Source organism: Musa acuminata, chromosome BXJ3-6 (assembly GCF_036884655.1).
Source record: "Musa acuminata AAA Group cultivar baxijiao chromosome BXJ3-6, Cavendish_Baxijiao_AAA, whole genome shotgun sequence".
NCBI classification, from domain to species: Eukaryota; Viridiplantae; Streptophyta; class Magnoliopsida; order Zingiberales; family Musaceae; genus Musa; species Musa acuminata.
In genome coordinates, this window is record NC_088354.1 from 14,746,852 (window position 1) to 14,772,238 (window position 25,387).

At 40.3% G+C, this 25,387-nt stretch overlaps 5 protein-coding genes and 1 long non-coding RNA gene across 6 annotated transcripts; 3 read left to right on the forward strand and 3 right to left on the reverse strand.

Moving 5' to 3' along the window:
- Positions 1–2,853: 2,853 nt before the first annotated feature.
- Positions 2,854–6,392, forward strand: LOC103988499 (N-carbamoylputrescine amidase). Its single transcript, XM_009407033.3, has 9 exons — positions 2,854–3,005; positions 3,849–3,897; positions 4,696–4,787; positions 4,873–5,024; positions 5,164–5,210; positions 5,342–5,375; positions 5,534–5,700; positions 5,814–5,910; positions 6,015–6,392. Exons 1-9 carry the CDS (start codon positions 2,935–2,937, stop codon positions 6,179–6,181), a joined length of 876 nt encoding a protein of 291 aa, XP_009405308.3. The 5' UTR covers positions 2,854–2,934; the 3' UTR covers positions 6,182–6,392.
- Positions 6,393–8,223: 1,831 nt separating this feature from the next.
- On the reverse strand, positions 8,224–9,147 carry LOC135639569 (uncharacterized). The gene is made up of 2 exons (XR_010496985.1): positions 8,747–9,147; positions 8,224–8,675 (listed from the first exon to the last, which is right to left on the reverse strand). It is a non-coding gene; the product is annotated as an uncharacterized LOC135639569 (long non-coding RNA).
- Positions 9,148–10,002: 855 nt separating this feature from the next.
- Positions 10,003–11,178, forward strand: LOC103988601 (NAC domain-containing protein 90-like). Its single transcript, XM_009407185.3, has 3 exons — positions 10,003–10,288; positions 10,411–10,706; positions 10,770–11,178. Exons 1-3 carry the CDS (start codon positions 10,135–10,137, stop codon positions 11,055–11,057), a joined length of 738 nt encoding a protein of 245 aa, XP_009405460.2. The 5' UTR covers positions 10,003–10,134; the 3' UTR covers positions 11,058–11,178.
- Positions 11,179–13,714: 2,536 nt separating this feature from the next.
- LOC135639806 (transcription factor DIVARICATA-like) lies at positions 13,715–14,634 on the forward strand. Its single transcript, XM_065153723.1, has 2 exons — positions 13,715–14,168; positions 14,379–14,634. The coding sequence occupies exons 1-2, from the start codon at positions 13,777–13,779 to the stop codon at positions 14,572–14,574; spliced, it is 588 nt and encodes a 195-aa protein (XP_065009795.1). The 5' UTR covers positions 13,715–13,776; the 3' UTR covers positions 14,575–14,634.
- Positions 14,635–15,613: 979 nt separating this feature from the next.
- On the reverse strand, positions 15,614–19,245 carry LOC135639805 (uncharacterized). Its single transcript, XM_065153722.1, has 2 exons — positions 19,041–19,245; positions 15,614–16,606 (listed from the first exon to the last, which is right to left on the reverse strand). Exons 1-2 carry the CDS (start codon positions 19,192–19,194, stop codon positions 15,900–15,902), a joined length of 861 nt encoding a protein of 286 aa, XP_065009794.1. The 5' UTR covers positions 19,195–19,245; the 3' UTR covers positions 15,614–15,899.
- A 1,179-nt stretch (positions 19,246–20,424) lies between these two features.
- Positions 20,425–24,022, reverse strand: LOC103988503 (IAA-amino acid hydrolase ILR1-like 3). Its single transcript, XM_009407037.3, has 5 exons — positions 23,622–24,022; positions 22,191–22,316; positions 21,803–22,117; positions 21,163–21,291; positions 20,425–21,002 (listed from the first exon to the last, which is right to left on the reverse strand). Exons 1-5 carry the CDS (start codon positions 23,994–23,996, stop codon positions 20,625–20,627), a joined length of 1,323 nt encoding a protein of 440 aa, XP_009405312.3. The 5' UTR covers positions 23,997–24,022; the 3' UTR covers positions 20,425–20,624.
- Between the last annotated feature and the right edge of the window lie 1,365 nt (positions 24,023–25,387).

Sequence of the window (25,387 nt, forward strand, 5' to 3'; positions counted from 1 at the left end):
AACAAGAGATGAAGTGCGTCACGCTAGTTTAATCTCATATCAAAAGTGGGAGGATACTTTAATTGGTTTATAGGGGCTTGATAGTATACAATCAATTTGGGCTCAAGCCGTTTTGCTCATGTGATTCTAGATCTATCAAGTAAATGAGTCAATTATCTCATCAAGTTGATTTCATTACAATTATATATAAGTTACCTTAGTTTAGTCCCATAATAGTCATCTCTGATGGGATGATTTAATCATTAACTTCGTTATCAAAATATTTAAAATGATAGATTAACATATCCTTTGATGATTGGATCTGATTCATTAGGTTTATTGAGCCTAAACTACTAGATCAAAATATTTAAATTTGGGTTAGCGATACCATACCCATTAGACCTTTATAAATAAATTTAATATTTTATCAACAACCAAACTGAAAGAATAAATGCACATCCAAACTAAGTCGAAAAGGGCTATTCATCCAAGACTAAATGCACATCGTAGCTTGAAGCCACAACACCGCAAGTTTAGTCCATGCGAAGAGACTTGAATTGTTAAAAATGTAAGTGACGCGAGATTGGGCAGGTAAATGATCCTACATAAGCAAAGAGCCTGACAAAGCACCAACGCAAAAGAAAACTCGGATTAGAGAATCGACGGATCGAAGACAGAGCAGAAGCTTTACCGATACCCAAATCCAAGAAACCCAGGACAAGATCCAGAGAAACTATGAAGAAAAGAATGAACAAGAAGGCAACATAACAGTTGGGGTTAGAGAATCGATGGATCGAATACCGAGCAGAAACGTCGCCGAGATTGCTCCGTGGTGCAATTGATCGTTCAAGAACGAGGATGCCTGAGCGGATGGCTGAGAGACGTAGAAGGATTCTGAGCGATCGAGGGCGGAAAGCCGAAAGCGAGCAAAGAACAAGCCCTAATCTACACAAGTGGAGGAGGAAGAGGAGGAGGAGGAGGAGGAATGCCATCGCCCGAAACCGTCGGGGATGGGATTGGTGAGCGAGAGCGAGAAAGCGGGCCTTTTATAGCTACGGTTGCGAGCGGGGCTGTTACGATCCCAACGGCGAAGAGCTTATTTGAGACGCGGCGATCTCCGTGCAGTCTATCCGTTATAAACCATATTGGCGAGATGACGTAACAGCAAATCGGGTTCTATTTATAGAACCCCGTGACAAAGTAGCCCACCGAGTCGGAACATACCACTATTTCCGTTACGGAATATATCGGTTATGAACGATAACAACACCTTCGCATCAATGTTATTTCTCCATGTATACTGTGAATTGGATTCATCCTTTTTCGATTGCTGAAATATAATTCAGCCGTTACCAATATAACTCGAGAATTGAAAGCACAAAATGTCTAAAGATATTGCTCAACAAGTAAATATAAATTGCATGAAAACTTTCACGGGAACACAGAACACTGCAACATCAGCAACAGTCCTGAGATTACGAAAACAAGTGCAAGAATCCGTCTTGGTGGCGACAAGGCGCTAACTGTGATCCATTTCAAGCGTATCCAAGGAAACGATGCTGATGCGATCGATGCAGTAGTCGATCGACGCACGGTCGATGTAGTTCATCTTCTTTATGAGTGTGGATGATGCAATCTGATCTTGGATAGGAGACACAGCCATCTGTGTTTCATCAAGGAAGGATCCGTCGGGGGACTGATCAACATCACCGGGCACCATCTGAGCAGCATAGGTAGATCATGCCCCAGCTCGGCAGGAGTACGGCAGATCTACTCCGGCAGTCTCGGCTGCATCGGGAATGTAGGTGTCGTCTGGAGCATCAAGTTCATGTTCCTTCGCCTCCGGGTCAATGAGCTCCACCTCGTAGACTGCCGTAGCAGACGCCCTGAAGCGGTTGGATATCTTCAGGGTTGATGCATTTTGAGATAGACACTAAATATGTAAGAAGACAAAGCAAACAGCAAGTACATGAATATGGGCAGCAGCTAAATATGTAAGAAGACAAAACAAACAGCAAGTACATGAATATGGGCTTGAATATTGTTTCTGGATTTGCATTGATAATTCATATAAATTTTGTCTTTTAGATGATGGATGGTAAGGTTGGCTGAGAAGGGTAAATTAGCAGCTACATTCCCTTTATTTATCCCGCAGTATAAGACAACAAAACCATACGGAAATCCAGAATACGGTGGCCATTGTCAATAGTTATGTCCCAGCAACTAATAACAGTGCGACGTTAAAATTTATACATCAAGTCAAGCCTCTCGAGTCTCAACCTTTTAGTTCTCAAAAACCAGGAAGCCTCGCGTAAGATGAATACGAGAGAACTTGCTAAGCATTTCAAGAACAAGATTTGCTAGCTTGTTTCTTCAGTATTATAACTGCTGGACAGGCTTCATAATATGAAATGCACGATCATTTCAACCAGCAACCAAACTGCTTCCTAGAGTAAAAATGCATTTAGAACAAGTATAGCTCCAAAGAAAAATAATTATAACTAGAAACGCTTTATGGATGAAAGGTGAATGAGTTGATAAATTTTGAAGTATCCTAATTATATTTAAATCAGTTAATAAAATTCTGATTAAATTGAGACTCAATAATGATTAAAGTATATATATATATATATATATATATATATATATATATATATATATATATATATAAAAGAATTAAAATTAGGGGAATGCATATGAAAATAACGAATAACTGACCGTATCTGTAATTTTGGCCTACGCTCGTTACGGCAGCAATGGGTCCCGCACACGGTCCAACGTGACGCTCATCTCTGCAGCTATCACACGGGTGGAAACTTGGGTAGACGGGGTTCCCGGACAAAGGAGTAGGCGAAGCACCGCCCCATCTTGTTTCAGTCGGCTGGCTTTTGTCTTGTAAGGTTAAACCCTTAAAAGAGGCGGAGGAGAAGCCAGTGCTTGGGTCTCGAGAGCGAGATGGTGGTCGTCGCTGCTCTCCAGTTCGCCTGCTCCGACTCGGTCTCGGAGAACGTCGATACCGCTGAGAGGTAGCCCCTTCAATCAATCACGTTGTCCAAGCTCCTTCTTTGAACCAGATCCCGTCTCTCTCTTCTTTTGCTTTTATTCACATCCATCCACCGCAAGAAAATTTTCCTTCGTTTCTGATGAAAGATAAAGAAAATAAATCGTTTTGCCCCATTCGATTTCTTAATCTCCGCAAACTCTGTGATGCCAAAGTCGGTGGGAGTGATCAGGAAGTGATCTTCTTACGTAGGAATTGTTGGTTGTTAGTGAAAAAAAGCATAATTAGACTCCGAAATTTTTGCTTTCTCTTTAGTTTGTCTTAGTGTAGACAGATTACTTGTGGGTCGAATTAAGATTTATAGAAACATCTGCAGTCCATTACAGTCAGTTGATATTGCGAGCATTAGACTGTTGCTCTAGCAGTTACTTGTGGTTGTAAGATTGACTTCCGTCGGAATCTGATGATGTTGAATTCTCTGGTTCTGTTGGTGATGAGAACTTGAAGCGAAAGATTCTTATTATATTAGTTTTTGAGTCAAAAGAATAATATTGAAGTCATTGGGCTTTGATCGATAGGATTCTAGCTCTCGAGTCCTTCATAATAGTTTTGGTAGTACAAGAATAACAGCCACAACAAACTGTGATGTCCCGACAATAATAATTTAGGTAGCATGCCATTGATATGAAACATCAATTTGAACACATTCCATTGGTTTTTGTATGCAAAAACCTTTGATCGCTTATGTCTTAGTTGTTAGGACCAGAACTTTTTCATCGAAAAAGACTTTTTGGTTGTTGCTATATGATTTATATATTTCTTGTAATACTCAATATGATAAATTCCTAAACACTTTTCTTTTTTGCAGGTTAGTAAGAGCTGCTCATAAGAAGGGGGCAAACATTGTTCTCATTCAGGTACACAATCTCACATATTTCGCTTATAGTTGGTGGTCGAAATAGTCGGTGATTGAACACCGAGACAGCCTCCTATCTTATCAAAATTATTTAGACAAAATGTGTAATCATGTGCGTGGAGCTTAGTGACTGTTTTGGTGTGATTGCTTAATTTTCATTCTAATGACATTCTAGCTCAACTCTAAGGTGGATGATTTATTACAACTCTTGATGTGTAAAGTTGTTGCTCATTCCATCTTAAGGGATTTATTTTTTCACTAATTCAACTATGAAAGAAAAATCTTTCTTGTACTGAGGATGCTAGGCATAAAGCACTCATTGGTAATTATAATAACTATACGGTGTTATGCCCTTCTGTTTTGATGAGTGTTATCTTCACTGCTACACTTTCATGCTTTGTTCAAGAAACAATGAAAAATCACTTATTGGGATGCACATATACTACAGGATGAGCCAAAAAATATATCTGACATGCCTCATTGTGTTCCTCAGAATTGTCCAATAAGTTAATAAAGTAAGAATTCTCACTAAAATTATTAATTGGAGGGTGAAGCCTCCCTTTTTAGAATTATATTCTCTACTTACCTGCACAGTTATGCTTCCCATGATACTCACTGATTCTAGAAGAGTCATAATTCATTTGATGTGCCCATGAGAGAGATTCTAGCATATATATATATATACTGCTGACTTTCACATTTACAGCAGCACTTACTACAGTATTTTCTGTGTTTGTTAAGGTTCCTACAGGTGGTTTGTATCTAATTTGGTTTTCTTCTACCCGGTTACATTTTTCAGGAACTATTTGAGGGTTATTATTTCTGTCAAGCCCAACGAGCAGATTTCTTTCAACATGCTAAGCCATACAAAGAGCATCCTACAATTTTAAGGTGACCGCAAACTCTATCAGGAAACTCAAGCCTCTTGCATTGACATGTGGACAAATGAAAAGAATTGCAATATAATATTTTGCAGGATGCAGAAACTTGCTAAGGAGTTAGGTGTTGTAATACCTGTGAGTTTCTTTGAAGAGGCAAATAATGCTCATTATAATTCAGTAGCAATTATTGATGCAGATGGGACGGACCTTGGTTTATACAGGAAATCACATATTCCAGATGGACCAGGCATGAATTATCTTATTGATGAATTTTTAATTTTTGACTTGAGAATAATGAATTTTTAATAAATAATTATCAATATCACTATATTGGACCAACCTACTTTTCATCTTTTCTTAATAATGAATTTTTAATTTTTGTTTAGGCTACCAAGAAAAATTTTATTTCAACCCAGGAGACACTGGCTTCAAGGTATGACATAAGTTCTTAGGTTTGTGCAAAAAAAATTTGTTGGATGTTAGCAAATGTGATGCATAATTTCTCTGTGTAACTCGTATGGATACTTGACAAATTGACCTTTTCTTTGGTGTGTCTGGAATTAGGTATTCACAACCAAGTTTGCAAGGATTGGAGTTGGTAAGTAAATTGCTCATCAATAACCACAAGTGGTTTGTGTTGTTGGATATGCATATCTTTGCATCTTTGTGTCAAGCATGATAGTTGTTACATTAGCTAGCCTGACAAATGTTTCTCAAGTGTCCTCAATTTAGAGAATTCATTCCTTGTCTTGGCAGCAATTTGCTGGGATCAGTGGTTTCCTGAAGCTGCTAGAGCTATGGCACTTCAGGGAGCTGAAATATTATTTTACCCTACTGCTATCGGATCAGAACCCCAAGATGAAGGGCTTGACTCTCGTGAACACTGGAAACGAGTAATGCAAGGACATGCTGGTGCTAATTTGGTAACATGATATCATAGATCTTGATTGACTTTTTAATAGGAACTTCAATGCAGAATCATCAGAGATATTTTTCCTCTGCTAGTCATTACCGTAATGTAATTTTGATGATGCAGGTCCCACTTGTAGCTTCTAACCGAATCGGAAAGGAGACGATCGAAACAGAACATGGAAACAGCACGATCACATTTTATGGCAATTCTTTCATAGCAGGTACCAAGCCTACTAGATGCTCTCTTGAGTGTTAAGCCTTTTCATGCTAATGGTATGATGTTTTGTTGTCACAGCACTAAACATAATGATTGTTGTGAAAACAGGACCAACTGGAGAACTGGTGGCACTTGCAAATGACAAGGATGAGGAGATTTTGGTTGCAGAGTTTGACTTGGATAAAATTAAAGCTCAGAGGCTCAGCTGGGGGATTTTTCGAGATCGGCGTCCAGACCTGTACAAGGTATTGTTAACCCTCGATGGTGCCAAATGATATCCATGACTAGAAGATTTTCCAAATCGAGTTTTCCGTGGATTGCTTGTTACAGAGGTTAATGTATCACTGCCATAAATCCTCATTACAAAAATGACCAAGTCATGTGTTGTATCAAATACTTCTCATTCAACTCACTTCTCTTGCTTGTGCTTAGAGATCTAATAATCAACGATGATATATTGGGAATATTGATAAGGACTTCAAAGCATGATTTGTCTTACTAGTCCGTATCAAGATACCGATCGATTATTGGTATCGACACATGATATAGTGGGATGTATCGACAGACCAGTATATATCGTCCATATCGGTCTTATATTGGATCGGTATATATCATCCATACTGAATGGTATGTTGTAGTATGATGAAACTTGCTTTGAATTCATCAATAATGTTAGATTTAACATTTTTATTCTTTTTCTTTCACCGGACTGGTGACTGTCTTTTTAGTTCATTTTTGAGCCAAGTACCCCCATCTTTTTCCTTGCTTTTTGCTTGTGTGCTATTTATTTCATCCTCAAATGCACTTTGTTGGCTTCCCTGTTCTATTACCTATCTCTACATTGTGTCTTGGGTTATATGAAGTATTGAACCTAATCAATATGCTCTTCTTGTCGTCCCTGCCATATTACCTATCTCTACGTTGGGTCTTCAGTAATGAAGTATTTAACCTAATCAAAAGTAGGACATGTTTGCTTTCCAGACTGCATAATCTTCTTACATTTGCAATGTGTTTGAACCGAGGATTTTATTTTACTGGCATTCTCAACACTAAATCCATTGCAACCTGACATTTGTTAGTCTCCTGTCATTTGATACCGGAAACACTACACAGAAAGGAACATATGAGCTTAGCATGAGGGAGAAGACCAAACACTTATAACTGTTTCACCCCCTTTCTGACCAAATCGCACAAGATTTATGAACGTTTAGAACAAAGTAATCTTTCAATGGGGCGAAGAAACCCAGAACTCATATCAACCTATAGTGTCATAGGAGCATCAGAATTCTCATAACAAGTGACTAATCCCTTTTTCCTTTGCCAGAGTGGGTCTCCTCTGTTCTCTCCCCTCCCTCTACTAATTTATCTTCTTCTTCTTTTTGTTGCTCGGCCACGTCTTTATTATTTGGATGGGCTAACTGCAGCAAAAGCCGGCCATTTTCCCTGGTGGCTTGCAAGCATGTGGGCAGTTTGATCTTTTTGAGGACAAGCCTTCCGTCTTCCTTGAACGATTTAAGGTAGACCCAGGGCTTCACCCCTCCTCTCCCAATGGTAGATATCGGTGGCGGGAATCCTTCTCTGCTTGTGAACCCTATATCTGAATGGCTTCTCGTGTACAGTTTCTGCCCATTATGCGTGCGTGATCGTGTCACCATCTCCCTATTCTGCTTCTTCCATCTCCGACTTCCTTTGCTGGCCTCCTCGACATCACGCGACATCCCAACGCCGTCTCCCTCGGCGCGGAGGGCCTCGGAGATCTTAGCAGACAGGCCATCATCGTCTCCGGGTCGTCCATGGTTGCCATCATGGGGCGACGAAGTCCAAGGAAGCAGGCTGGCGGTGGACGGTCGGGGTCTTTCTCCGAGTGGAATTTCGCCCAACAGCTTGATGGCGGGCGACATGGAGTCTGCGGATCTCATCCCATCCCATGACAAGGATCGCCTCAGCATCAGTCCTTGCGGCAATGGCTGTTCTAAGATCTGCCTCAGTTCAGCCCACGGATCCATTCGATGTCGTGTGGCCGAAGACAAAGAGGGGCAAGAAAAGAGAGGGTGGTGTCGATTAAAAAGGAAGGTTGGTAAAGGATTCTTCGATGACAACTTCTCACCCTGGCAACGGCCTTGCACGTCCCCTCGATCCTCTATAATTTAGGAAAAATATAAATTAAGAATAATATGCCTTTTCCACGTCATTCTGATCTATCGAAAACATAATTATTCTCTCTCTCTCTCTCTCGATCGACATTTGCTTAGTGTTAGAATCTGCAGCTTAGATAGAACTTATTCTTGGAATATATTCTTACCAAGCTTGCTTCTCATTCACTTGAGAAGGACGAGTGGAATATATGTTAATTCAAATACTATTCATACAAACGATCAAACACCACTCGGATAACACTCCTCTTCACCAGCCACTTTCGATCGAGATACATTGTGAGAGGCGGCTACTAATAATATAAATCATGTAAGAGCAGCAACAGCGAGAACGCAACAGCTGTGAGGATGACGGGGAGTGGTAAGCGGTAGCTGCTCGCATCGTTTCTGTTGCGGGGTTTATCGTTCCTCGGGTGATCTGCCGCGCCTTGAAGATTCGGAGTCGCTGATCCATAGCCCGAACCGGAACTGGTGCTGCTGTCCGTGTTCCCACCGTCGGTGCCGCCCGTCGAACTGCCGTGCCCTCCGCCTCGGCCGCCGGATGACGCGCCACCTGTCACTTTTTCTACTGCTGCTGCTGTTGTGTTGGTCGCTGCAGCTGCTTCCTGTATGCGTGCTGGAAAAGCATTGTGGTTGCGCCAAAGCAATCGTGCCAAAAAGAAATAGGAGACAAAGGGAGGCGAATACCTAATCCCCTGGTGTCGAGTGAGTGCACCATACGTAGGAGGAGGAGGAAGAAGAAGAGCAGGAGGAGTTGATTAGATCTCTTCATGTCTGCCACCACCCGAAGCCAAACACAGTTCATCTCTCTCTCTCTTCCCCCCTCTAATACCCCAAGAAGGCATAAAAGATGACGACCGCAGAAGGTTCCTCCTCCCACTGCGAGCTTCCTTTTCACCAATTGGGGGTGGGGCTCAGCCAATCATCCCACTCCACGTGGAATATTCCTCCGTCCGAAAAGATGCCCGTTTTGGTCCTCCCAACATAACAATTCTCGCGCATGCCACGACATGTGGGGTCGTTGCTGAGATCCTTTGTGTGGGAAAGCGCCGCTCGGCACCAACGACGACGAGGGCAACCGCCTTGCATGCACCAATCAACTCACGACCCCAGAAGCGGCGCGACGAGCATCTTCGTCTTGCGGGCATGCCGACCCCTGAGTCGTGGCTTGAAGCGTCAAGACGCGGAGATCGGTGAGGAGCGTGTAACGTCTCCAACTGCTCCTCGTACCGGCAGGCAACGGCATGTGCGAGTTCAAACAGTGGGCCTCGTCCCTCATCTCTCCCAAACACACTTGTTCGTTAGCCCAACGTCATGCTCGAGGCCACAGGAAGAGGACGAAGGGAAGGCTCTCGTCTCCGGTGTGCGTGGAGGGGATGGATGTGCAGTACTCGTGCGTGGTAGCGCCTCACATGTTTGTGCCAGAAAGAGGACGGCAACAAAATGTAACGCCAAGTCAAGTCAACTTAATTAATACTTAATTAATTACTTAGCCATTGTAAACATTTAATTAGAATGAAAGATAAATCTTAAGCTATTTATTAGAAGCATTAATTGGGCATGAATTCTGTATCGTAGAGAGAGTTTATAATATTAAGTAGTCTAAAAGTGTGTAAGTATATCATAACATTAAAAAAGTGTGTTTAATGCTAACACTTGTAGCATCGGAATGAGTCAAATGGTTAGCAAACCACAAGGAATTGGCAATCGTCGATAGAATTTGATGTACTGGTCCAGATTTATTGGAATTGACGTAAGCTAGTCTAAATTCAGGTGCCAAATTAAGATTCTACAAAAAGACACATAACAGGCAAACAATTCTCCTAATAATGCTAAGGAGTTGAGGAATTCTACATTTGCAGCTGTAAGAGACAGGCATTCCTCCTGGAGAAGATAGGCTCGGTCTTTGTTCTCATCACTCTTTAAGCTCATACTATCTGAATTCCACATCACTTGCACCACCACGACTAGTGTTTGCTTTTCCCAACAACCAAATCCTGCAACGTATGTAGACGTCCGAGTTCCTGAAGGTGGATCTGCAAGCATCCAAGTGCAAAAAGGAAACCCAGAGAGAGATGACCACTGTCCCGCCGGGGTATCGTTTCTACCCAACCGAAGAAGAATTGATTGGCTTCTATCTCCAGAACAAGCTGGAGAACAGAAGAGAGGACATGGAGCAGGTCATTCCTGTGGCTGATATGTATTGTTTCGATCCATGGCAGCTTCCTCGTGAGCACATCTCTCTCTCTCTCTCTCTCTCTCTCTCTCTCTGTCTCTCTCTTTCGTTTACATGTAGCTCCGTTCTAAGAACGGCTCGATCGGTCGTCGTTGACATATACGGATACGAACAGCGATGTCAGGAGAGCCGTGCAGAGGAGACGGAGAGCAATGGTTCTTCTTCTGTCCGAGGCAGGAGCGAGAGGCGCGGGGAGGGCGGCCGACGCGCACCACGCCGTCGGGATACTGGAAGGCGACGGGGTCCCCGAGCCTCGTGTACTCGTCCGCCAACCGAGTCATGGGCGTGAAGAGGACCATGGTGTTCCACCAAGGGAGAGCTCCCGTGGGAACCAAGACTAAGTGGAAGATGAACGAGTATAGAGCGGTGGAGGAAGGTGGGAGCAGCATTATTGCAAGTTTGGCTCCACAGGTACTTGTCACGTAGCACACACTAAGCATCTGCATATATCCTTCTCTTACGCTTCTTTCGCAGCCTCGCAGCGAGTATAGCTTGTGTCGCGTGTACACCAAATCAGGGTGCATAAGATCATTCGATCGACGTCCTTCTTCTTCTTCTTCTTCTTCTGCTGCTGCTGCTGCTGCAACTAATATCGATGCACAAAGAACGCCCGAGGTGCTGCCATCTCTTTGTGTTCCTGCTTCAGCAAACAGGCCTCCATCTTATGGCGATAGCTCTCGCCGTTCCGAGGGTCAACGAGGAGAGGATGACCTGTGGTTGATCACCGACGACGAATGCTACTCGTTGCAGGACTGGTTCTGAAGATTCACAGCTAAATGTTCTTCATGAATCATAGCACTGTGGATTAAGCAGCCTTAGCTTACTTTATTTAGAATATTAATATCCAAGAAGAGAGAGAGAGAGACGAGCAACACTGTGGGGAGACAGCGACTTCACCTGGCTTTAACACTTATTTTCTATTGGATTATCAGAAGAAACTTTTTCTCATCGTAGTTTTCAGTTGAATTCAACAACCACTCTTCGAGTGTTTGGAGGAGGAAGAGAATCTACCACCAAATTACACTGCATATCAAGCATTATTATACATCTGGTGCTTGTGAGGTAAACTCAGGTTAACCTTTCAAATCCGACATATATGAGATTGCCTGTGTGATAGGGCAAATAATTTATCTGACGGAAGTCACATTGAGGGTTGGAAATTTTATCTATTATTAGTCAAGAATTCAAATCCTCATCCCATAAACTTTCTACTAATGTTTTCACAAAATTTAGATTATTTCTAAATAGTATGTTTCACAATGAAGCAAAATAAAAAATCTTGATTAATTAAGCCAATCAATTTGATCTTCATTAGGGTTGTGAAGGGTTTTCATTTTTTTTATTCATACTTTTTATATAACAATGGATATATATGTATACATATATCTATATACATGTATATACATGTATGTGTATATGTTTATGTATATGTATACATATAAGAATAAGAATACAGATACATACCATCAAACTAAATGTTTGAAACGTATGAAATATTATATTTTGTCACATCACATCACTCCAAAATAATTTGATTCTAAATGTCTCCAACGAAAGTGAGATCTTACTATATTTTCCTCCTATTGCAATGGATATTTTGTGCTACTTGTGGACTCGGTTGTTGGTGGTGAAGGATATGGTGTGAATGTGGTCTCAATTTGGTTGGGAGCATCCAACGGGTAGAAGGAAGTGTTGTCAATGTCAAGCCCTTCCTCTTGCGAGGAAAACTGCATTCCCTGATGATTACGATCTTTCCTGTAAAAGCTTATCGGTGGCGCTGTTTTAAGGGTGTATTTAGAAATATATTTGAAATATGAGAGGAAAACTCAATGCACTGATGATTACGATCTTGTTTTAAGGGTGTACTTAGAAATATATATTGATGGTTCGATACATATTTTAAATGTGAATTATTATTTGAAAATATTTAAATGTTGATATTACCTCATTATAGCATTAACATCTCAGAATTTATGAGCTTGCACGAGTGTTTCGGCTAATCTATCATATTTATTGGTACAATATTGATCGATTAATTTTTATCCTTGTAGTTTAATTAATTTGTTTCCTTTTGTGGGTACATCTACCAACCCTTTCCGAGCAAAATTATCTATTCCAGTTAAATCTAATAAGTACCTTATATTAATTAGAATTGAGTAGTTTTAGGGTTTGAATATATAATTCTTTTATTTATCACTATGTGTATTATTTAGGTAAAATGTTATAATTTATTATCATTTAGGTAAAATGTTATAATACCATGGCTTCTACACCTAATTTATAACCAAGGAGCTTCTTTGGACATTCATCGATTGGAGCTAAAAATCCAAAATTACAAATACAAGATGATAATAATGCTTGATATTATTCGAAAAACTAAAAGAGAATCATTTACATGAAGCAAAACCATAAATGTACTCCTATTAATATGAAGTATAATGAATTATCGATTTGAATCAAAATCATTTGAGAGATCACACGATGGATTCAGATGAAAACAACTAAATTTGTGCTAGTAAGAAAAATAAAATGATGTTAGATATTGTTTGCGAGTAATTTCATATTGCTATAGATTAAAAGATGTTAGATATCGTAACTTTAACTAAATTGACTTAGACTACCCTCTACAATTAATTTATTGGTTGCCGAATGACAGGAAATAATAGGCCGATAGACTTTAATTTCAGAGAAAAAAAGATCTATACTTTTTTATTGGTTTTTAGCTCTTTTATATATATATATATATATATATATATATATATATATATAGCTCTGTGGCGGTCCAATAACGAGCACGGCAAAGCCAGGTACCAACGGCTAACTGATTCAATCATGGACCCGGTTGGTCCCACATCTTCCCAGCGTCCGTTGCTTTACGACCATAGTGGACCCCACAGTTATGCTCTCCAATCATCGCACGGGTGAAACGGGCCCGAGTATCTTTTTGTCGTGCCGTTTTTCATTTTGGCTGGCGCGTCGATACCCACAGATCGCCACGTCATTGTCACTCCTCCGAGCACACGTCTTCCCCACGTGTCGGCCGCGCCATCTGAGGAGACGGGTGACGGCGTATCAGTTACCGCAACGCTACTTCGCGCCACGTCAGATCCGTCGTGGACTTCGCCTGCCCCTTCGGAATTGACGGCGGAAACGTGGCAATAGCTGGACTCGCACGCCGGCCGACCGCTCCATCCATCAATTAAATTAAACGGCCAGTGCGCCACAACCATCGGCACCCCACGTCGACATCCTGGTTCCCTTTCCCCCGTCGTCTCATCCGTCCGATCGGCGTCATGATTCGAGCGTACCGTGATCGGCGTCGTGAACCTGTGTGCCGCGCCGATGGTGAAGGTGAACTTATTCACGCCTTGACCAATCATTTGTTGACCCCTGCCGTCTATGTATACCCTCACACGCAACTTATCCATGCCTAAGAAACCGTCGCGTCATCGCTTTCTTTGTGACAGAGGAGCGAAGGGAGATGGGCGAGCGGGAGCTGATGTCCGTGTTCTTCAGGCAGTTCGTGGTGGCGGCAGCGCCGAGGCCGTGGACACGGGAGGAGGACAAGGTCTTCGAGCGGGCACTGTTGGTGTACCCGGAGGGCACGCCTAGCCGGTGGTCCGCCATCGCAGCGCAGCTGGTCGGGCGGAGCACCGTCGAGGCGTGGGGGCGGTACCAGGCGCTGGTGGAGGACTGCCACATGATCGAGCGGGGGATGGTGGAGGTGCCGGACTGCTGGGGTGAGGCGGACGACGGCGCGAGTTGCGAGGACGAGTCCGAAGGCGGCCGCCCGCGGCAGCACCAGCCACCGACCACCAGGGGCAAAGCGGAGGAGCGGAGGCGCGGCGTTCCTTGGACGGAGGACGAACACCGGTGAGTAGACCGAAGTGAATAGTTGGTATGAAGGGTAAATGTACGTACGGGATGGTAAGTCGACCTGGTCCTTTCGGTAACTTTGTTCTCCCACGCTTCCGCCAATCTAAGAAAAAAAAAAGAAGAAGAAAACAAGATGGCGAATAGGAAAGGAAGAATAGTTGCTGGCTTTGGTTTGTTGACACCCATGTTTTGTTTTGGTTACCGTAGGTTGTTTTTGGAAGGGTTGGCCAAGTACGGGAAGGGAGATTGGAAGAACATCTCGCGGTGGGCGGTGAAGACGAGAACGCCGACGCAAGTCGCCAGCCACGCCCAGAAGTTCTTTATCCGACAGAACCAGAACAATGGCGGAAAAAACAGAGACACGAAGAGAAAGAGCATCCATGATATCACAAAAATAGCATGAAAAATCAATTAGATTGTGCACGCTTCATACTGAAATCATGAACAGTGGCTTCTTCTTTCTTTTCTACTGCTTTATGGTGTAAATTTGCCTAAAAAATTAGCCGCAAGGCACGAAAACTTCACAAACGGAAACCGAAGCATGAGAAATTTGTACTTTTCCCATCAAATATGCAAGCAAGCAGTAATAATCGCAAATTAGTACGAAAATATGCTTGGGGATACACGAGCGCATGCGTACGGGAAGGGTGCGTGCACCTTGTGGCGGTGCTGATGGCTTGCTGACGCGAGCGCTTCCAAAGGCGTCGGTTGACGTAAAGCGTAGGTGGTGCATTCGTGCATCCATCACCTTTCGACCAAGGGTCGAACACGTGCAAGATGACGACGTGGTGCTTTACCCTAGAAACCTTTTTTTTTTCTTTTTTGACACATGCTATTTATATTTCGATGGGTTTCTGGCATAAACATTTTTAATGTGAGCCTTCCTGTCGAAGGAAAGCATCCGGGGTTCCATTTTCGAATACACTTACTCGGATTGGTTTTCCCAGTTCTGATCACAATAGGTCCTTGGTGCCTACTATATTGTCCTTCTCCGACTCAATTAACATGTGAATAGTATTCTTCCATAGAAAAGAACAAATGGAGCAAAAGTTGTGCAGTAAACCTTTGGCTGGACTGCTGGGTTTTGTGGAAAACACCTAATAAACCTTTGGCTGGACTGCTGGATTTTGTGGAAAACACCAATCTATTCGAGGCATGTAAATCACGGTGGCAATTGACTATTTAGTTGATTCAGTCAGTAGGCTACAAGTGTGACCTTTGCATTATAAAACGATTTGATGGAATAAAGCAGCAGCATCTCGTCTTGGTGATGTTGACTATCTCATGAGGCCATTGAGAGCACTATGAGATTGTCATTTGATAAAATCAACTTGACGTAGATTTAAATAAACTGGTGGTACATTTATATGCACAAGACATGAAATATGAGGTAGATTTAAAAAGACCAAGACAGGCTTTCCAACTATCCAAAAACCAGCACAATCACCGATGATTTTTGTTTTTTGTTTTTTATTGGAAATTGAGCATAATAGCATATAGGAATGAATCCAAAAGCAGCAGAAAGACGAGCGCTAAATATGAAGCATGAGAAAGAAAGGTACCTGCAACTCTTTACAACGTAATGCTAAAAATGGATGACGAGTAGAGAGGCCAGATAGTTAACCATCCTTGCCGATTGTAGATCAGATCATCCACATGCCCATGGTAGAAACCATGAGCTTGATTATGTGAGCTTGGCTATCGGACCAAGCAACCAAGAGAAGTAACTTAGATGCAGAAACCAGAGATCATGATGGCAGCACAGATGCTACAATCCATGAAGACGGCCCTTGCTACTTTCTGGAACATCAAAAATGCCTCCAATGCATCGTCCGTATTGGTATTGGCTGCCGGACCATACTCCTCTTTTCCGGTCTTGCTCCCTTTTTCCTTTACCTTCTCCACTCGTGCTTGCGTTGTCATCAGCAGTCCGAGAACAATGGTAATATCACTTAACATAACAAGGAACAGTGGTCTAAAATTTATAATGCCAGCCGCACCACCAAGAGCATAGCCATGATTTGACAGGATAACCATAAGAGCTACGGTAACCGCAAAGAGCAAACGTGTATTTTCAGAAGTTGACACGGAGCGACTGACTTGCTTTGATGAGAATAAGATCTGCTTCTTCTCCCTTGCTTGAGATTCAACGGTGTCCACAACTTGATCAGATGACTTCTGGGGCACAGGCGGGTTCAGCAGTTTTGAATCCCTATCTTTTTGGTGAGCCTTTACTTCAGCCACATTCCGTGATTCACATATGTTAATCTCATCTTCCTTACCACCAACTATTTCATTGCATGCCCGAGTTCTAGAAATTCCATTGCTTCTCTCACCTCCTGCTATTTCTGCAGCTGTTCCACTGGTGTCTTTGTTGCTTCCATACTGGTTAGAAAAGTGAGAACTAGTTGCATCATACCCACTGAAAGGAGAAACTGCAAAAGAAAAGGCTAGTATAATCAAATACGCGATTGTTGAAGGCAAACTGCCAATATCCAGCTCCTTGTGAGGAGGGATCAGCCAGCATAGATAAGTCATATGTTTTTACATTAGTAGTGTCCAAATAACCAAGGATCGAGGAACAGTCTCAGTTGTCGATGACTTTCTAACACTCGAATATTTATTTTAGTGGCAAAGTCTCTCATCAACACGAAATTTAAATCAGATTATGGTAGCAATAGTTAGAACAGAACTTAGGGAACTATGGCTTCTAACCTAGCAACCTATCACATCATATACTAACACCAAGCATAAGAAAGAAGCAGGTAATCAACGATACCCAAAAACCACCTAGTCCCAGTTGTACCCTTAGCTCCCAACATTGTGGCACCTTCAGCTTTCAAACAAGTTATTCATGGAGAAATTTTTACATAGGCAACAAGAAAATTGAAAGGTATCTATGTTCTACAGGGGTGATGATCAAGCAGAGAGAAGACCATTGAAGTTCTGGTTCCAATCTTCCAGACAAAACTGAGGCATCCAGAAGCCACCACCATAAACCTAACAAATACAGAATCACTCTGTCTCATGATATGCACTACATTCTGTTAGTCAGATTGATCTCATTGGAGTTTTCTTATCAGTACTGCTGCATATATTTTTCAGCTTGAAAGAAATGCTTTTCAAGTTCTTATTCTGCCTCTGAATCAGTTGGCCAAATATCCAACGCAGCATGAGCTGCACAGATTCAGGTTGGTTTTATCCCACAGTAATGAACTTTGAAAGATAAAAGTCAACCTCTTGAAGGTCATGTTAAAAGGGCAACCACCACCACGGCATCAAGTCATAATATCATAGTTAGTTGTCCAGAATTAGTTACATGGATCTTTTCCTGCAATTATGATCTGTTCGGAGAAATATTACTGCTGGGGATCATGCAAAAAAGACAACCATTCTTTTGCGTGTTGGGAGTAATTCTTTCATATAAATTTTAACTTTTGTTTACCAAACTTAAGCTACAGAACAAATACCAATTACCCCACCTTGTTGTTCACCTTGTTATAACAGGTCTTTTATATCTGAAGTGGATAAAGAGGAAAATCCTGAAATAACTCTCATGTGAGTAGTGGTTCCTACTACAAATAAATAGTTACTAAGAACCTGTAGCAGGTCCTCAAATAGGTTTCTAAGGAACAAACACAAAATCTTTTTTCATAGAAAATACATCATCAAATCTAAGATATCTCTAAGACAATTACAAACGGCGTAGGATTACTATTTGGAGGAAATAATTCACAATTTAGCACAACATTAACAACAAAAGATTTTAGATGCATGGTAGCCAAGATGCATGCAACAAAAATAAAACTCAGAACTGTTATCATGATGGTCTCCCATACAAAGCCCAAGAACAAAAGTAACAATCTCTATTATCAAATGGAGATTCTCTCTCTCTCCATAAAGGAAGCAATTTTTTTCACTGGTGACTAAATGATAACAGAACAATGGTACTTCCATGCAAGGACCGAATCTATTCATGCTTCCATGTCTTCCAAATCACCAAAAGAAGAACACAAATTCCTGAATTGAAGCATAGTTCTTCTCAAAACCCTTTATCGTGCCCTTTCTACGGAGAAGTCAACATGAACAAACAATCTAAGAATTGCCATCATATACCATTTCTTTCACAACAGACCACTCTTATAAAAGGAAAAGAAGCGCCTCATGTGATTGCTATGCTGAAATTAAAAAAACCTAGAGAGCAAATTGATGACTTTACATCTTCTTGTCTATTTAGATTATGTAAGAACAACTGTTTGATGCCATCACCGAGACGAAGGAAGGAGGACATACCCTAGATCTACAGCTAAACCGAGTTCCAAAATTCCAACCGTGCTACCATAATATCGGACAGAATAAATTTCCATGCGTCTCCATGTGATGATGCTCCACGGAGATGTTGCGACATCAACGACGAAGAAACCAACCAAGAGTGGTCAAGATGACACATTCAAGAAGAAGAATCGGAAAGGATTGTCGAAGTCTACATAAACAAGCATTCTAACAATCGCCATGCTGAAATTGAATCACCATCTACGGGATTCATACGGTAATTTGAAGATGTTAGATTCTGATGCGCTCGCCAAGGCGAAGGAAGGAGGAGATTCCCAAGAACGGACAGACAAGAATACCGCCTGAGATCTGGATTGATGGCTAAACCGAGGACCAAATTTCAACCCGCGCATCGAGCCCTAATAAACCAAACGATCGGTGCAACAGATCTCCACACATCTCCATCTTATGATGCTCCACGAAGATGTTACGACATACATCGACCAAGCAAACACCCAAAAGATATCAAGATAACACAATAAAGAAGAAGAAGAAAGAATCGGAAGGAAAATGGAAAGAGGGAAGAGGAGATCTTACTGGAGGTCCGCGGATCATCTTCCTTCGTAAGAGGAGAAGGAGGAGGTGGTGGGGAGGAATCGGGAACAGATCTCCCTTGGCCTGTGATAAGGGCGAGGCGGTCGGATCCACGCTCCAGGATCTTCCGCCGGCGAGCCTCTCTCGCGTTCTCCATCCCGATCTCGGGGGATCTCTCGTTCTCCCCAAGCTTCGAATTCGAACCTTTGAGGATGTCTTCGCTTATATATCCTTGTGAACATGCATTAACTTAGCTTAACTACCTTAGATCATAATTCATTTACCTACATATTAATAAATATATATAACGATTTTTTTAAATATTAATGTAAATTAGAGATTCAACTAATAATCATTTAGTTTATGATAGTGACAACAAATATATATATATATATATATATATATATATATATATATATATATATATATATATATATATATATATATATATATATATATATATATGTGTGTTGGCGATGCTTTTTTATGTAGTGAAAAAAAAGAAAATATGTTTTGATATTTATTTTTTTAGAAAATAAAAATTGTTGATTTAACTTTATTTTGGTCATGGATAGATCACCTAAGTTCAAATCCACTATTTTTTTATTACAATGAAATTCATTAAAAAATATTTTTTTATTTTCTTTTGATGCTTATTTCAGGACATAATCGATATTTTTTAAGAAAATTACAAAGAGAAAAAAAAAAGGTTCTTCTGTGAATACTTCTGAAAAATTATGAGTAAATTTATGAGTTGAAATCACTTTCTATTAATTATTTGACTCAGAGAATCCCGTCAGTCTGAAGAACAAGCAGAGATCAAGAAATGGTTCTATTAATAGTAATATGCTATTTCATAAATTGTTTTGGGTCATATATTTTATTTATCCTTTAAAATATTTAGATCTCTCACATATGTCATTTTTAGCATTTGTCAGATAAATTCTCATCAACTACTACTAATCATAGCCATCAATAATAGCTAATTTAAGTTCTTAGAAATATAAAAAAAAATTAAATACTCGTGAATATTTTCACTGTTTATTCTTCTCTTTTCCTTATTTCATATTTCTATTATTTACTAATTGTTTTATTATCTTCTTTTTCCTTGTTCTTTCCTCTCTCTCTCTCTCATTGCATGCTCCAATACAATAATCAATTGGTATTGTATCGGTTCAGCTCTAACAAGAAACAGCAGGAAATAGAGGTTCTTCATTAATCAATCATGAGGTAAAAGAATCCCAAGCATACACTGTCTCAAGGCAAACCATATGATACTAAAATCACCTAGCAAAACAATCCACCATCGAGTTCATCATGAAACTAGCAAATCCTGCAAACACCTTTTCTTGAGAAAAGGAAAACCACATGATTTATAGCCCCGGAATACACAACAATTGCTTGCAAACAATAAATAAAACATGTTTAACTTGTCTGGAAAAATAAAAGTTGTTGAATTATAATTAAAACCTATGCAATCGAGTTATCCACATTGATGAAAGTACCCAAGAGAAAACAAAGTGCCAACACCACTTACCAAGCAACACAAAAGGCTGCATAGTACAGCGACTCGGAGATGCAAGATTTTTAGGACGATGCTGAATGTTCATCCAGGTAAGACATTGCGACGGCTGCATGGAAAGCAGCTCCTATTGGAAGTGCCTGCTCATTAAGAAAGAAGTAGGGGGAATGTAATGGATGGACTGGCCCCACGCTGTCGTCATTCCTGACTCCAAGCCAGAACATGGAGCTCGGCATCCTCTGTGAAAAGAAGCTGAAATCCTCGGCACCCATGGTCGGTGGGCTTTCGTGGACATTGTCTTCTCCAACCAGATTCTCTCCCACCTTCCTAACATGGCTATACATCTGATGATCATTCACAGTTGCAGGATACGGTATGAGTTTCTCCTCCATGAAATCTACGGATGCAGTGCAACGGTGAACAGCAGCCTGTGTCTCTATAATCTGTAAAAGTAAGTGCAAAGCAAATCAGTGACAGGATTCCTTTTATCGACGCATTGGAAGTTAATTTTGACAATGTGGTTCATGCATTACATCATAATGTATTCAAAAGCTATTTTAGGTTTTTGGCACCATAGTCCTGCTCTAAAAGTGTGCATGTTACCTCCTTAATCCTTCTTGAAAGGTAGGAAAGACCTTCTCTGGTCATGCTCCTAAATGTGCCACCGAAAGTCACAGACTCTGGGATAACATTGTGGGCTTCTCCAGCCTTTATGAACCCAACTGAAACGACCTGTAGACAAGATACAATGTTAAGCTGCAGATAAATCAGCATTACTACTTGTATGTATGCTAGGGAAGTATGGAATATCTAGTCTGGCACTAAAAAACTCTCCACCATAATGCTCATGCAAGGAGACCAACCTAACTATTTCCTAGAAGAAAAACTTTGCTGCTCCGTGAAGACATGATAAGGAGGTAAGATTCCTAGAAGCTCTTGACACCAACTCAGATTTTAATTACTTTGGTTCATCGTCATAAGGAAAACATGATAATCTTGCCTCTACTATGAATCTGATATGACAGGCCACAAAATCACTGAAATGAATTATTAGCAACTATCATGAGAAGATATTGAAGCCAATTATTGAGAGTCTAGTGGATCAATTATAATATATACATCATCCAACAATAAAGTCTTCTGACATGATTTCTGATACCAAATTGTGGAACTATACCAGCAGCAATCATCTCCTAACATAAGATATTTTATGCAATTTGTCACATCAATTGAGAGAGCTTACTCTGCTTTCTAGAGGGTCCGACTCTCTAGATACAAGCTGTTGAAGGCTGAGGATTGCAAAGGATGCAGGAACTAATGGATCAATTGTTCTATGTGGGGATGCTGCATGTCCACCTTGTCCTTTAATAATTGCATGAAAACGTCCTGATGCTGCAAGAAGAGGACCAGCTCTCGAAGCAATGTGACCAGTCGGAAGACTAGGTTGAACATGCATAGCAAAGATTGCCTCCACATCATCCAGAGTACCCTCTTGCAGCATGTGATAAGCACCGGCATAACCCTCTTCTCCCGGTTGGAAAACAAGTTTCACGGTGCCCTTCGAGAAGAAAGTAACTTCAGTTACCGATCAAGAACCTGATGACAAAAGAGCTTGCTGGTGATACATGTACCTTCAGCTCACTCTTCTGATGTTGAAGCAACTTAGCTGCCCCAAGAAGCATTGTTACATGAGCATCATGACCACAAGCATGCATTTTCCCGCTCTCTTTGCTTTTGTACTCCCAGTTTACCAGCTCCTTCCAGAGGATAAGGGTTAACCAAGTGATTACCTTGTAACAATATAATACTTGGAAGGACAAAAATTAACCATGCAGGGAACCTGAAGTAAACAGATGGTTTGACACTGACTGAAGACATTCATCGAACCAAAATCTTATGGAGGTCTATTTAGTAAAGAAATTTCATACGCAAGAGATTATTTTGCATATGATCAAACAATTTTACATGTCAAGTAAAATTAAAGAAAATAATCAAAATTCAAGTTCAGTGACAGTTTCTTATACTCATAGTATAGAAACCATGTGAGAATTCAAATGGCTGATCAACCATTACCACATAGGCCCCAAGTATCTAATTTTCATTATGAGATCAATCATACAGCTACTAAGCAATGAGACAGTTTTGACCCAAACTAAGCAATATTCATATTGTTATTAATGAACTTTGAAAATGTTTGTATCAAGAGGGTTGAAAAAGATGCAACCATTAAACAGTCATATTGCAGGGGATAATTTCAAGTGAAAAACTTGTACCTTGACCAATTATCAGAAGGTTTTCGAATCTCATTCGAGCTTTAGCTCCTTGGTTCTTTTAATCTATTCGGCCAAACATAATTGAATCCAATAACAGGAAAATAATAGAGTTAATCGCAGACAAAAACATAAAAAGCTACAAAAACGAGTGCCAACATTAACAATTGATCTCAAGTTCCATTCCCAGCTTCTATCCTGTTGGACTGGATTTGACATTTGGGAATAAACTCCTCGTCTGCTTTGAAATATGTCATTATTTACCAGGGGTCTAGAAACTACCCCTTTTAAAGAATTGGAATTGGTTGAGCATACAAGTCGACTTTCGCAGCTCACTAATCGGCTCAATCTTTTCTTCCATCTCCATAGTTTATCAAAACCTAATCTTTATCTAAGTACAGAACAGTCCTCAATTCGGTCATATTGTATGAGAAACAATGGTGTGAGTGATTCCATAGAAATTGGCCTTCAAAGCCATGAATTGTAGTAATCTTTCAGCACTTTTCATCTCATTTTTCACCTGCATCTTTTAGTAAAAAGGGGGGGAAAGAAAAAAGAGACCCCTCTTTTCATCAAAATGAGGTCAGAGATGATCTGAATAATCAAAACCATCCATCCATACAAGAACCATGATGGACTTCAGAACCTATTTAATTAGGTTCTACGACGTAAACAATAGATATATGTTTCTTCACGGAGATGGCATCAAAATCTCGATTTTTCAAATCCTTCGCGATACGCAACATAACTCAAAACCCAGCAAGAAATGAAGAATAAGGAGTTGACACGCACCTGCAACGGGAGCGCATCCATATCGGCCCTCAGCGCAAAGACGGGACCGGCGCCGGATCCGATGGAGGCGACGATGCCGGTCTTGGCGACCGGCCAAGTGTACTCGACGCCGAGAGCGTCGAGCTCCGACCGGATCAGTTCGCTCGTCCCGTACTCCTCAAAGGCGAGCTCCGGGTGCTGGTGGATGCGCCGCCGAATGGTCGTCAACCAGTCGAAGAACTCGGGCGCTCGAGCCGATTCCAGGAGCTCCCGAGGCGAGCCGATCGACGCCAGCGACGGGGGGGACACGGAGCCGACGATGACGATGACGAGGACGATAAGGTAGCGAAGGCAAGGGGAGGACGCCATGGTCACAGATCGATGCGGGAGAGGCATTTGGGAGCAGCAAACCGCGATCGAACCGTTGTTAATACGTCCACGTACCATTTCATTGCATTTGATGTGCCCATGTGTCCGTCAACATTCCCGAAACGGTGAGTGAATTCACATCCGACATTTAATTATATTAAAATGAGTTTGGATTAATTTTATTAAAATGATTTCTTTGTGAGGTATAGAAAAAGAAAGAAAATAAATATATATTTGTAATAAAGAAAATAATGACGATAGTAACGACGGACGGCAAAACCAAAGACTTGGGGGTGGGTGGCAAAAACAAAGTGGAGGATTACAACAACAATTACTAAATCGTAGTACTGCTTAGGCAAGAAATCTTTTCTTCTTCTAGTGTTTATATGGCAATCATGGCGACCACTTCCTGAAAAGATTCACGTAATATGATGCAGTAGTCACCATGGAATTTGAGAAGCATCCGAGTACAAACATTGTGGGTTGTTGGACGAATCAATTGAAGAGTCAACAGCTGCTTTTCTCCAAAAGGATATCTTTTAATTGGATGGTTTTTTTTTTTTTTATAGAAAATATCTTTATTTTTAATTTTTTTTCCAAACATAATTTCTTTTTTTAAAGTTCTTTTCAATTTCGAAATTATTTTTTACAATTTGATCACCATAATAAAAATTTTATAAAATTTATTTAAAAAACACCATAAATGAATTAAATTAAATCATATCATACTATAATTTAAATATATATTTATAATAGTTTAAAAATAACATTACACCAATAAAAAAAAGTAAAAATTAGTTTATTACAGTGTATTGCCCAATATAGTAGAAATAACATAAAACCTATTTAAAAATATTTATAAATGATCCAAATAGATTTCTAACCTTAATCAAACTAACTATAAACTTAAAAAATATAATATTATAATGATCTATAAGTAATGACAAATAAAGTGCTACATTATCATTTTTTATATTTCTTTTAATAGAATTTTAATATATCTAAATAAAAACACATTAAATGAGTCAAAAATAATAAAAAAACAGTTCAAAATTGATGAGAAAAATTATCAAGAAATATTTTAGATATTTTTAAAATTAGGTACACTGTTTAAAAAGTAAAAAAAGAGGGTTTTATTTGAAAAAAATCCAAAATGAAGATTTTTTTTATAGATAAATCGCTCTTTTAAATTCATCCTAGTAAATTCATTATGGAGCAAAATTTTATGAAGCTTATAATAAAATAATAATTTCTTGTAGACAAAGTCCAAACGTGAGATCCAAAGTGGTGTTACTTCCCGATCAAGGTAAAATTATGCATCCATCATGAAAGAACAAGATTGTGCTAAAGGATATTTTCTATAGTTAAAAATATTTTTTAAAATATTATACTTAGTTGTGTTAATATTTAAAATATAT

Excerpts from the sequence above, each read along its gene's own strand:
- LOC103988499 (XM_009407033.3), top strand. The coding sequence starts at position 2,935 with ATGGTGGTCGTCGCTGCTCTCCAGTTCGCCTGCTCCGACTCGGTCTCG. Across the intron at positions 5,025-5,163 it reads ACATATTCCAGATGGACCAG|GCTACCAAGAAAAATTTTAT; the intron begins GCATGAATTATC and ends ATTTTTGTTTAG. Across the intron at positions 5,911-6,014 it reads TGGCAATTCTTTCATAGCAG|GACCAACTGGAGAACTGGTG; the intron begins GTACCAAGCCTA and ends TTGTGAAAACAG.
- LOC103988601 (XM_009407185.3), top strand. The coding sequence starts at position 10,135 with ATGACCACTGTCCCGCCGGGGTATCGTTTCTACCCAACCGAAGAAGAA. Across the intron at positions 10,289-10,410 it reads CGATCCATGGCAGCTTCCTC|CGATGTCAGGAGAGCCGTGC; the intron begins GTGAGCACATCT and ends GGATACGAACAG. Across the intron at positions 10,707-10,769 it reads TTGCAAGTTTGGCTCCACAG|CCTCGCAGCGAGTATAGCTT; the intron begins GTACTTGTCACG and ends CTTCTTTCGCAG.
- LOC135639806 (XM_065153723.1), top strand. The coding sequence starts at position 13,777 with ATGGGCGAGCGGGAGCTGATGTCCGTGTTCTTCAGGCAGTTCGTGGTG. Across the intron at positions 14,169-14,378 it reads TGGACGGAGGACGAACACCG|GTTGTTTTTGGAAGGGTTGG; the intron begins GTGAGTAGACCG and ends TGGTTACCGTAG.
- LOC135639805 (XM_065153722.1), bottom strand. The coding sequence starts at position 19,194 with ATGGAGAACGCGAGAGAGGCTCGCCGGCGGAAGATCCTGGAGCGTGGA. Across the intron at positions 16,607-19,040 it reads AGATGATCCGCGGACCTCCA|TTTCTCCTTTCAGTGGGTAT; the intron begins GTAAGATCTCCT and ends TTTCTTTTGCAG.
- LOC103988503 (XM_009407037.3), bottom strand. The coding sequence starts at position 23,996 with ATGCCTCTCCCGCATCGATCTGTGACCATGGCGTCCTCCCCTTGCCTT. Across the intron at positions 21,292-21,802 it reads CGGACCCTCTAGAAAGCAGA|GTCGTTTCAGTTGGGTTCAT; the intron begins GTAAGCTCTCTC and ends TCTTGTCTACAG. Across the intron at positions 21,003-21,162 it reads TTTCAAGAAGGATTAAGGAG|ATTATAGAGACACAGGCTGC; the intron begins GTAACATGCACA and ends TTACTTTTACAG.